The sequence below is a fragment of the Symphodus melops genome (genome assembly GCF_947650265.1).
Source record: "Symphodus melops genome assembly, chromosome: 5".
Taxonomy (NCBI): Eukaryota; Metazoa; Chordata; class Actinopteri; order Labriformes; family Labridae; genus Symphodus; species Symphodus melops.
The window spans coordinates 16,154,775-16,167,876 of record NC_136695.1 but is presented as its reverse complement, the minus strand read 5'-3'; the positions used below and the strand labels follow the sequence as shown (position 1 = coordinate 16,167,876).

The 13,102-nt window shown below is 39.8% G+C and overlaps 1 protein-coding gene across 4 annotated transcripts in view; it reads right to left on the bottom strand.

Annotated features, from left to right (window-relative positions):
- The window catches only part of carmil1 (capping protein regulator and myosin 1 linker 1), a 62,833-nt gene that overhangs the window by 33,870 nt on the left and 15,861 nt on the right, over positions 1-13,102 (bottom strand). For all 4 annotated transcript variants that reach the window (XM_079344970.1, XM_079344971.1, XM_079344972.1 and 1 more), the window contains exons 3-4: positions 7,273-7,323; positions 1,180-1,239 (exon numbers count right to left, since the gene is read on the bottom strand). In XM_079344970.1, coding sequence (XP_079201096.1) covers positions 1,180-1,239; positions 7,273-7,323 — 111 coding nt within the window. The remainder of the gene's footprint in view (positions 1-1,179; positions 1,240-7,272; positions 7,324-13,102) is intronic.

Here is a 13,102-nt window from a genome sequence, read left to right as displayed (position 1 = left end):
AACCTGAGTCAACCACATCTATACTTGTGGAGGACTTTAATTATTCTACTCCATATACTAAGCCTTCCACATCAGCACCCTACCACATCTGAATGGTAAATTGTAAGTTAAGATTTGATGACATTAACCAAAATTGGCTACCCATTAAAGACTTCAATGTAATTATGTAAATTCTGACGTAAGGCGATCCGTGCCCCCTCCAAAGTCCAGAATTAACATAATCCCATCTGATGCTTACTAGACATGGGGGACCATCAGTGAGGATATTAAGACTGACATCTCCAGAGAGGAGTGGGGGAAAGAGGTTCAGCTGCACCAACAGAGACGGATTATCATATTCTGTCGGTAGATCCTGTTGACTGACGGCAAACCAGCTCTGGTCAAACTGAGGCTCTAACCAGATGGGGAACGTATGCTCAAGGACCTGGTCCTTTATTTATGCCTCGTGTTGTATTTTTAACACTGTAAAGAGACTTTTATTGCTATATCTTTTAGTTTTGCATCAGTGTTATGCTTCCCTACCGATCTTCTGTTTTTTTTCCAATCTTCACAATATTTTTTTCCAATCTTTTTCAATATTTTACAAGCTTTTAATAAGCTTTTATACACATACTTCTTCCCCGTCAGTAAATAAGATGTTCAATAATAATAACATGACAGCTTTATTCTGTCATTGTTCTGAAAATATGAATCAATGTACAAGTAAAAAAGAAAAATATCAGCCAAACCTGCTTTACAGGTACAGTTAACGTTAAAGATAAAGCTTTTATAGATGGAAAAAAATACATTCTGACTTGCTCCCAGTTCGGAGAACAAAATCAAGACCCTTCTTATGTATCCGCATAATGTCTGAAGCTCGAGTAAGCTAGCAGTTAGCAAGCAGTTAACTAAGTGTAACGACCATGTTGCTAGAAAAACAACATCACCTTAGTTTATAAATGAACATATTTTTTCTTAAATCAATAAATTAAGAGAAATGTAAATATGAGGTTCCTTTGACGCTTTGAAGACTTGTTCTATTACTCTGGTTTTATTCCTTTAAATAAAACCATATACCGTACATTACACTGGGATAGTACCACTCTGACTCCAGCTCCATATTAAAAGAATAACTGAGAATTAATTGTTGGCCTATTAATTGATAATAGACCCCGTTACATTTGTTGACAGTAGTGTTACCTGTGTAGGTTTGTTGCAAGCAACGCCCTGCATCTCCAGATAATTAAAGGAGTGTTCCACCTGGAAGAGAAGAAAAATCACCACTTTGAGCTTACACAGTAATTTAAATGAATAGATGAGTAAACAGTAATAATACAAGTGACAAAACTTGATTGACTGAATGACTGTTTATTACTGGACTCTTTACTCTTCATGACAAACAAACAAAAGAAGGAAGTGTTCTTTTATATCATCTGCTTACTGAAATGTACTTTTGGAAAACATTTACAATTACGTCCACGTTTTTAACTTTGTTAATAAAGGAAACTACACGAGTGTGCACATGGGTGTCATTTCGAATGCATCGATGTGTCTTGTGGGGAAACACACTGCTCTGTATCCGAGAGAACAACTGGGCTTCAAAATAAAAGTCAAGCACAGTGACTGTTTGTCTGAGGAATGTTGAGTAAATATATATCTGCTTCTGAAAGAGGCAGGGATGCAGTCATTGCTTTTTATTTTCCTGGCTCCTGTCCGTTTCTTTCTCCACTCCTCCACACTCTGGCATGGGTTTTTCGAGGCAGACTTAGAAACATTTGTTGGTTCAAATACAGACTAAAATTGGAAGATTAGTTAAGTCTGGGAACTGTTGAGCTAAATAAGCTCATTTATCCCACCAAGCCAGTATTTAATCTCTGCCAGTTTAAAAATGCAACCACTTCAGGGGTTACTGTTCACTTTGTTGCTCATTTGCTAGAAAGCATTTCAGTGTGAATCACACACTCGTTCAGAGCTCTTACATATCTATTTATCCTTTCAGTCTTTTACTATTTGCTCTCTGCATAGTTTGCATTAAGGAGGATACAAAAACGCAAATCTTTAAAGTTTTATTGTCATTTTCTATTGACATTCAAAAGACAGATAATCCAAATAAGACAAGCTGAAGATACCCACAACAGTTTTATGTGAAAAAGGCTCCTCTTCTGTTTCAAGAGAGCATATAAGGACAAAGAAACGGAGAAGACTGCTTGAAATCGCAGAGGGGGAAGCTGTTCATACGGATGAGTATAGTATGCGGTGCACAATGCTTTTCCTGCACTTGCTCTCCATGTCGTCGTCTTCTTCTCTGTCTAACACAAACACAGACGCACAGCACAGCCTCGGGGTAGGCCAGGCAGCAAGGCCAGACAATTCCAGGTGGGCAGTGTGTTCCTGAGGGTTGGCTCGGAGATGAGAGGAGGAAGAGGAATAACAGACCGTCTGTCTGCTGTCTGACTACCTCTGCCTGTGGTTACTGACTCAACTTCTCTACCAGCAAGACATAATGCCAAAATAAATGTGATCAAGTGTAAACACAAACACAGACAGGAGGGGGGGAGGAAATTAAACTTCTAGGCGACTGCAAAGAGAAGAAGCTTGTTTAATTAAATATTCCATGAATAAAACAAAGAAAGAGTCCTGTTTTTATGCAGGAGTATGTCAGCGTTAAATGAAGACAAAGCAAAATATTCCTTGAGAAAGAAAGCAATCATCTATATCTTAAATATTTAAAAACTATTATTATTATTATTATTATTATTATACTACTATCTTAGTATTCAAAATGATCCCATATTGTTCTTTATTTGTTGATTTATGGCTTTAAAGCACAGTCAAATGAAGAATCTTTTTTTAAAAAAAAGAAAATAAGTCAAAATTGTATTTCCTTGAACAGTTTGCCATTTAGAGAGTATGGGACTCTATTTATGACAACAAAGGTCAGTAAAAAGCTTCACTCATCACATGGCCTACTCACTCTGGTGTGAAAAATAGACTAGTATCCCTCCTCTATTATAAAAGCATTGCTTAGGTCTGACATACATGCCAGTACAGAACTGCATTACTTCTACAAGTATAACATACATCCTGCAGTGATCAACTCACACACAGCTCTGTGTTCAATATAATGATGCTGCAAACATGTCTCAACTTGAATGGGGCAATCGTTTCATTTCCCAAAGAATACATTTTTATTGCAAATAAATGACACAATGGCATGCTAAATTAAGGCCAAGCCCTCAGCCAATGATGTGTGAGCATGGTGATGAATATAAGCTAATGGTAAGATATCCTGCTGTGAGGTACAGGGAGGAACCAAATGCTTGAGCAGTTGTGTTGTTCACTCATTCGTTCACTGTCCGTCTGTTTACATTTTTGATTTCGAATTCAACATTTAGTTTTATTGATGCACAGGATGACTAACGGAACAGGGATTAGTTGTAATTTGGAAACATTAAAAGGAAATGTAACAAGATGCTTTATCGAAAAATAATAAGTACGATGAATAAGCAACGGCTTGTTTGTTTAATGTGTTAAAGCTGCATCTCTCCTGAGTATTTGAGTATGATAAGCTAGTTTGCAGTAGATCAGATAACATGGACATTCAGTATTGTGTTTGGTCTGGGTATCTAAGTTATGAAAAGCATGATTAGCACTTTTGTATCTCCCATACTTCTGCTCTGAGTAAGGAAGAAAAGTACATAAAGAATGAGTGTACAGCTACAGTATGTGAAATATTCAGAAACAAGAGGCTACAAAAAGAGGCTAAGAGAAAAACAGCAATGACTGTGTGTGTGTGTGTGTGTGTGTGTGTGTGTGTGTGTGTGTGTGTGTGTGTGTGTGTGTGTGTGTGTGTGTGTGTGTGTGTGTGTGTGTGTGTGTGTGTGTGTGTGTGTGTGTGTGTGTGTGTGTGTGTGTGTGTGTGTGTGTGTGTGTGTGTGTGTGTTGGCCTTAGAGCATGTTGGGAGCAGACACTGACAGACTGTAGGGCCCTGCAGGTTCTCAAGAGGAGCCAAACCATCAATGTGAGAGACACAGTCCAGAGAGGTGCACTGAAGAGCAAAAGGGGGATTTGAACTACATCTGAGAGAAGGAAAAAAAAAAAAAATTAAGTCTTTAACCGAGGGCTTTACTGCTACTGCAATGCAGTTACTTTAAGAACAAAGCCTCTGGCATCCCTACGTCTTCCACCTACAGATCGTTTTTTCCTGTCGTTTACATTCACAGTGCAGACGGAGATGTATCCAACATATGATAGCTCAAATTTCTCCTGCAATGCTTTTAAAATACCAGAGGCATAAACCCACACTGCATGTCTTAGCTTTCATTCAGGCTAAAAAAAAATAAATAAACGAAAATAAAATAAAGTCGAAGCTGGAAGAGTGAGCAGAGGATAATCTTCATTTGCAGTGGGGTCATCTCTGCTGTTTTATCGATTTCACATCAGAAGAATCAATGCAACTGTAACTGTCAGCTGTTTTTTATGCATGCTGGCCTGCTTCTCTTTAGAACGAAAAAATGCTATGCAACGCCACACCATGCAGCACGTAAATTACCCGTATTGGCATCGGGAAAATCCAGACGAATAAAGATCCTTAGAATGTCGAGAGCTTTGTCAAATTTTGTCAGTTTCCCACGTGGCAACCTCTGGTGCCAATTTCAAAGTGCACCATAAGTGTGAACTTGAGACTCGAGCCTGTAATTAAAATGCACATTTGCAGCAGAAACATATTTAAATACCCTGTGTCAAAAAATGATTGGACTACATCCATGTTTTATACAGTCTTTGCTGTTTGCATATCATTCAACTTTTTTTGAAAATGAAGGACTTATTCTAATTCTAATTTAAAAAAATAATTAATTAATAAAATGCTTAGCTTAGAGTATTGCAAATCACCAAGACAAAAAGTAGGGGAGTAAAAGAAAACAGACAAATAAAAAGGACAAAGGGGCGAGGGGTGAAGAGAGAAGGAAGTGATCCGGATTGTTAAAAAAAGAAGGGGAGGATGAGGGAGAGAAAGCTGAACAAGGAGCTTAAGGGAAAGACGGAGAGGAGACCTGAACTGAGCTGTGGCTGTTAACAAGTCAAGCAGAGCTGGAGCTGAAGGAGATAGAATGCTAACAGATACTAGTTGAGGTGTGATCAAAACAAGACAGAGATAGAAAAAAAGATAGATTGTAGAGAGAGTTAGCAAGTGCCTCATCCCCTTTAGTCAGGAGAGAGCACAAAAACAAAACAAAAAGACTCAAAGCCTGTTAAATAATCAGATCCTTAACACTGAACACTATGACATCATTTGAAAAAGGCTCCGCTTGAATGTTCTTTATGGCCTCTTCTAAGTCCCAGTAAACAGATAAATCCATTTTTGAACCAGCAATCAATCACCCGAACCATCCCCCGAGGCACCTTATTGACTGGAAAACAGGCAGCAGTTTGTAGGTCAAAAGGGAATTGTTTCCTGGAGCTCATACAAGAAATTATGTTAGGTTATCTGAAGACTTGGGAAGATACTGATGAGCAGGACTGGGAATCTTTGAGCGTCTCATGAAACAATTCAGAATCAGTTTCTGGATTCATTGATTCAAGGTTTATTTATGAATTCGTACATACACCCAGCCCATCGTCCTATGCAGCAGCCTCGCTCGTCAGCCCATGGCTAACAGCAGTTAGCTCTCAGCGTCAGTATGCCTGTGTACAACACGCTAACACACTGCCTCTACTGTCCTGTCCAGTCTATGGTACGGAGCAGTTAAACATCCAGCCCATCCCGAGTTCATCGTAGGCAAATGTGAGCACACTTGGATTCTACAATCCCCCGGGTAAGAGGAAGCTTGACGTATTCAATATGTAAGATCTTCTAGTAGAGTACTTCAGGAAGGATTTAACTGCCCCGGTTCACATTATACAGTATGCCAAAATCCAGAGTTTAACAAGTGGAACGGTCTGCCCGCCAATTCTGAACAGACAATAAAAATAATGAGATCCCTCTTAAGTTTCATTTTAAAAGACCTGCGCCCGTACAGCACTCTTAACAATCAAGGCTTTAGATTTATGAGCATGTCTTCTTTTCACTGGCAAGTCTCTAAAAAATACTCAAGTAAACTGGCTTAAGTCCAAAAGAAGCTTACATCTGACATGAAGTGTAATAGTGGCAGCAGAGATGGCAATAACTGTTAAACTGGTACTGCTGGAAGTTTTCATGAACATCTGCATCGTATTTAAGAACTGCTGGACGTGGTAGTGTTGACAATGGTGCTGACAGATGTTATGATACTGGTCATGGTGCTAACAATTGCCACCTGTTCTGTCATATGGCCCATGTTAACCGGTTATATAGTCACAATTAAAACAAACAAAAAAACACACGGAGCCTCTAAATGAGTCTTGATGTAGTCTGATAACAAACATACACAGATTCACATTATTATACAGGGATCGATAAATGATGAGTAGGGCAATAACTGGAAGAATCCGTGAGCTTCATTACAAACTGTAAAGCTCTGACTCACAAGTGGGAGTCGTACTCTCAGGTAGGAGGGTCTGCTCTGGTAACCTGTAGGCTCATACACTGGAAGACCCTTGTACAGTATATAAGGAAATTCCTGGTCTTCTAGCACACTATCAATGTTTTGTTTTGTTTTTTTAAATCACGCAGTAAAGTACCAGATGGACAGCATTCTTATTTTGTTCTCAGGAACTCTTCATGCTCTCTGTCTCAAGCGATTCCGACACAAACTGGGAAAAGGGCTTGTTGGGAATCTGTAGCAGAATAATTTGAAATTCAAGGAGCTGCTGTCCTTAAAAGTTTATACATCTAAAATGAAAGACTTTGAAGCAGATTTTACAGGATGTCCATGTTTTTAGCTTAACTGCTTGATCTTGTACACTGTACTTCGTCTCCCCTTGTGTTTCTGTCTTTAATGTTGTGTATTTGATGTTGCCTCTAAGCCAGGTAAGAGGGAAAAACCTGGTTCAATAAAGGTTAATAACATCAATAAAAACTGTGATGACCATACATTGTTCGGCTAAATTCATGTAATTTTACAGATGTTGAAGAATGAACTGCAAAACCAACCCTGTCAAAGGACATTGAAAGAGTTTTTGAGTTTCATTGACATGACAGGAGTAGGAGACATGATGCATTCAACATAACTGAACTAAGGAAGCAGCAGAAGAGGATGAAGCAATTTAGAATTACTTTTTGACATTGTGATGCATGATTGACATTCAGGCAGCTGACGTTTATGCTTTTTTTTTAAATTTTTTTTTTTTAAATATATCTTGGCTTCTCTTACCTTGGCAGGAATGCGAGCTGTCAGGAGGTAGGCTCGGTGAGACGCAAGGGCCTGAGAGAGAACAGAGAGCACAGAGAGAATAATGAGCATGTAGCAGTAAATATACACTCTGTGGCTGTAACTATACGCTCTGAAAAGCAAGAACAAGGAGATGACACACAGAAGAAGAACACAGAGCTCCCGTGCTGACTCATCAAGATGAAAAGGCTTAAAGTCTGAAGCATGTGTCGTGTCAGTGAAGAAAAAAGAAAGAATGAAAGACAACAGGGGAGAACGATTCTTCTCTACATAAAAACAAAGGTGGTTTACATTGGGATAATACTGCAAAGGCATTCTCAGTGGATGTATGATGCAGCCGCTGGGGTTCCTGTTAAATGTAACCAGAGTGAGGCTGTATAGGTCAGTGGGATTTCTTGGTTATGTATTTGTGTGTTTTTTTCTTGCTGAGCGAACAAAACACCAGCTGCCTCTATCTATTAGAGCACATGGTGAGGAGTCACTTTGCTTCTGTTGCTACTCTGTGAGAGAGAAAGTCACGGCCAGAGGAGGAATAACAGGACTGCATGAACCTGACATTCCTACATCCAGACGATAAAAGATCACTTCTCGAGGTTGCTTTGTGGAGATGCTTGCTACTGGCTGTGACCATTCGTATCTATAGAGGGTTTTAATTCTGATGAAGGCATCATGAATGCTGCATACATTGTACAATCCAACACTATACCTGTTGTTTTCATTATATCACATGGTTTCATATTACCATGGCAACCTACAATTCTCTGTTTACAATCGCACAGACAAACAAAGGTCAACATAATGGAAGAGTTGACCTTTCAAACTGCACGAGTCAGATGTTTGTGCACATTTTTAAGAGAATAAGTCGTATGTAAGTTAGTTATGCTGCATTAATGTACTCCCATAAGTTCTGTTTTTTCTCTAGAGTGGAGAAGTCATAATATATAATACTTTATTAATACCCAGGAGGAAATGTTGCAGCAAGACAAAGAGAGTAGAAGAAGGGAATACAACATAAAAAGCTAAATAGGAAGTATATACAAGTAGAATATAAATGGGGAATTCAGACATCATGTGCAGCGAATGGTGTGATATGATGAAAACAAAGTAATGTATGTTTTAATATGGTGTAAATGTTGAGAACTAATCTGGGTTTTTGCACATGATCAGCGCCAAACAGTTAACATCTTTACCATTAAAGAAAAATGTGATCATGAAGATGTCATTTCAAGTTTGTGACCAACCATTCACTCTTGTCTTCTGCAGTGTTTGTGTCATTGCAGCGGGATTGTTCAAATTGACAATTAGTGTTTCCAACTTTTCCAACACTACATGAATGCAGGTTTAGTAAACTGGTGCCGCCTTCAGCTTCGTGTGCAAGGTCGCTGCTGTTCCTGTCAAATTCAATTGCAACACAACTAGCAGTCCAACACTGACCTTTTAAAACATGAGGAGACACTGCCTTTACATTCTAGACCAAAACAATCTTGTTGCTAAAATGCTTTCTTTATGTACCTCAGAATGAAAGGTAACATTTGTTGCAAGCCATCTGGTTTCCTCTGGCTCGCATCTGACAGCATGTCTTCATGAAACTCTGTTACAAGGGTTTAAAAAAGAAAAAAAAAAGCGCCTTGTGGCTTAAGCAAGATAAGCAACACGTCTGCTGGTTTTGAATGATACAACAAAGAAATGAAGGAATATGGCCAAATGCCAGCAGATGAAACAAGCCAGAGCTTGAAGAGCTAGTAGATACACGAAAAAAGTGTGCAAGGGAGTAAAAGGAAATGAGAAACTGGCAGCAGGGAGACGAGAGTGAACAGAAAGATTCATCAGAGGTAAGACAAAGGTTGTGGGAAGGTTTAATAACAGAATAAACTCAGGGAAGTATCACCAAACACAGAAAGAAGGAATGAATAAGCGCTCAGACAGCATTACTAACTCGCTGAAGACAATCAATGACGTGAAGGAAAGCTGATGAAAAGCAGAAAAACAGGTTAAGAGAGACTAAAAGGGGTTAAAAGAGATCAAGGATAGTTTATTTGTTTTATATAAATTGTCACTGTCTCTCTTCTTTTTTTTCTTTTCCCCACAGCAGCAGAGGTAAAAGGATGTCCTCTGTGGCTCAGCTCCAGAGGCGGCCTCTGTGTGCTTTGATGTGATGGAGCTCGACAGTTTGGCCTGTGTGACCAAAGATAACCTCTCCTAAAGAGCACCAGTCATGGCTGCAGTGCTCAGCTCACCTTCTGTTTGTCTTCACCACTAAATGACTACGTGGCCTGATTGGTTGCGCTAGCTTAGTCCGAGCTCATTCAATGTCACTTTGACCATAAAGTCATGATTGATGGAGTTATGACACGCAGAGGAAGAGCATTAACTGCATATTAATGGAGAGGTTTGCTCTTTGTTTTGAACATGTAGAGCACTAACATCAGTATGTGGTGTCAGGCACAGCCTCTGTGATAAAACACTTCCTTATGTTTTCTCCACAAAAGGAGAAACGCATGAGGTTTTACCGAGTGCTTCACATCAATGTGTTGAGAGACTGAATGGCAATAGTTGCACTCACTACCAAAAAGTCGTGAAAAAGAACCTGCATACATTACCTTTAATGTTCTGCCTCAAATAAGGCACTACATCTTTAATCTCCAATCAAACAATGTATTGAACATTTTAATTTGCCTAGTAGTTTTAAACATGCTCTGATTTCTGCTCTTACAGCCTCCTGACTTTAACTGTAGATTATCATCCTCCCATCCTCTCCCCATCCATGCAGAGCTGCTCTCTGCTCTCCTCCTGTGCTCTCTCCATCTGCCCCTTCTGACCGGACAGGGCAGAATGCCCCCCCTCCCCGCCCCTCCGCTCTGTGTAACAGTCCTATCTCTCTCCCTCTCTCTCTGTCTTAAGTGAACTTAAAGCCCCAAGCCTTCCCACCAGCCAATGATTTCACAGCGACCACCATCCCGCCTTCAGCTCCATTCAGCCAACCAGATGGCAGCAGCATTGGAGCATGTCTACAAGACCAGAGAGAGCATCTGCTATTATCCTCTCTCTGTATTATACACACACGCAAGCAAAAAACACGGGAGGCTCGCATACAAGATAGCTGCCACAGGCTCTGGAGCACCATTTGTCATGTTGGCTTGCCACAAATGCTACACACACACACACACACACACACACAGACACACACACACACACAGACAACAAAACACGTGCATGGTGGCAAAATATTGAGATAAAATCTTCTCTTTTTTTTCCTTAAATTGAAAAACCAAAACACCTTCCTAAATGTAAAGCTAACTCTTCATAATTTCTGCTTCACACACATGAATACACATACGACAGATGGCACAGTTAATGAACTCTGTTAATGTGTTAACTTTGCTATCAGATCATCAGCTCATTCTGTTAATATTTAACTGAAGATCAAATTAATGTTAGAGTTAAGTGGTGTTGTAAAAAACCAACAGAATCACCAGCTTTTTTGGCAATGAATACTTTAAATTACGCACGTCTGTGTTGAACATTTACAAATTATAGATTTTAATAATGTGAAGATTACCTGCCTCGTGGGCTGTGTTTTCTCTGCTGTTCTTTACATTAACCTTTATTTAGCCAGGAAGTTCTAAATAAAGGATACATACAGAAACTTAGTAATGTGCACATGTTTGTCTTTACAGACTGTCACTCATGCCCGACACTGCTGGAAAGCTACAATTCTTGTGATTCTGACCATGGGAGCCACAATCTACACTTCAGTCAGACCACCAAGAAACAAACGTGACTTTTCCAATTCAATTTTCTTTTTGTCTGAAGGTCGACTGTCCTCATACTAATACATACTCTGACCTTTTGATTGACACCTCCTTTGGCCAATCAGGACTTTCTTTCTCTGCCCTTCATATGATACATAAGTGTTAGTTATGAAAACTGATAACAACAGGGTCGTCTGTCTCTTTAGACAGTCAGGAGTACATGAGGTCATCTAAATGGGTTTAGAATATTTAACTGATTAACTGACGCGTGTCCAGCTCTGCTCCCAACACACCAAGAGAAAAAGTTGACAGAATCTCAGACCCATTATAGCGTCAGCAATAGACTCATACATCTGTTCTGTTTGTTTGTGTGTGTCCATTCACTGAATTATCTCTCTCTTATTATCTTTTCATCTGTCAGACTGTAAACTCCACCTTCATTTGACCCAACCCCACATGCACCTTCACACTTACAAGTTTCTATGGTAACAGTTAGCCAATGCTGCCACACACACACATTTGTGAATGCATAATAACACACACTAACTGACAGACAGCTTCTCACACATTAAAGAGACACACAGCAGTGCCAAAGCCTGCACTGAGAATGTCAATGAGTTTACAGCCTCTGAACACACACACATGCATGCACGCACACACACACAGACACACACACACACGCTGACAAAGAAGCAGAATCTGTGCTGGAACTGAAACAGCACAGAGCCCTGCTTCATCTTCTCTCATTCAGCTGTGGCAGCACAGCCAAAGGAACCCAATCCTGTCTTGGGGGGCTTTCACACTCCATTATGAAGATTTATCTGACTATTTCACTTCTCCCCCCTTAACCATCTTGGTGGCCAAACAAACCTCAAAATGCGATCTGCCAGCGCTCCAACAACTTCTTGTGGTTGAAGAAGCTTCACCGCACTTGAAATACATTCATTTGCTTTCTTGCAGACTTCAATTGAGAACAAAACTAGCATCTTACATATCAAACAGGAAGCTTAACTTTGCAATATAGAAGTGCAAAAAACTGCAATTGTACAAAACCAAGCTCCCCCATTATGTCCCGTGCTGAAATGCCCAAACGAGCAGAAATAAATACTTTCACAACCTGGTCCAAGAAACGGTGACCGTCTCTCCAGCTCATTTCTTTATGTTTAAACTATTTAACTGGGGAGGGTATTCAAAATTGTATTAATTATGGGTGTGGCTGACAGGCAGGCCCATAGCTGAATCATGACATGAAAGTGTTGGCTTTGTTTATAATATTTGGAATATGTATGCTAAATGATGAGCAATACAGGTTAGATGTGCATGTTTCCTTCAGCCCTCACTCCATCTCTGGATAGCAACCGTCATTGTTGGGTTTTATAATGCCTCCTCAGAAACCAACTCAGTGTGAGGACAACAAGAATACATTTCCATAAAGTCTAGGTCCTCTACCTGTGAGACTTGATCTTAAACAGAGCTAAGTTAACATTTTCCCCTTTTCTCTGCGCCTTATAAATGAATGGGGAAGCTAACTGTGATTACCATGTAGCTAAAAGAAACTTCAAAACCAAAAGAACATATTGTATGAGTGGTGTCCACTGATAACAGTGAAAACAAATGTTTATATGATTTATCAAAAGACAGAATGTTAAAAAGAAATGGGCAACATTTCCCTGGTAGTAGCTTTTAAACATAATGGTTAGCTAATACGTCTCGTTTATATGGTAAGTAAGTCAATTTTATTTATATAGCACTTTTCGCAGGCAGAGGCCACAAAGTGCTTCACAAACAGGGTTAAAATATCACACGCAATATACTGACAGTACAAAGATCATGGCAGCCCTAAAAGAGGCTAATTAAAAGCCTGGACTCTTGCTTGAAAGTGTCAACTGAAAACAATTGAGCGCAAAGATGGCGGAAGTTCATTCCAGAGCCTCGGCGCAACAACCTAGAAAGACCGGTCACCTCTAGTGCGATAATGAGCTCGAGGGACCTTCAACAGATTGTGATCCATAGACCTCAGCGCTCGCACAGGAGCGTAAGGCTGGATCAGCTCACTAAGG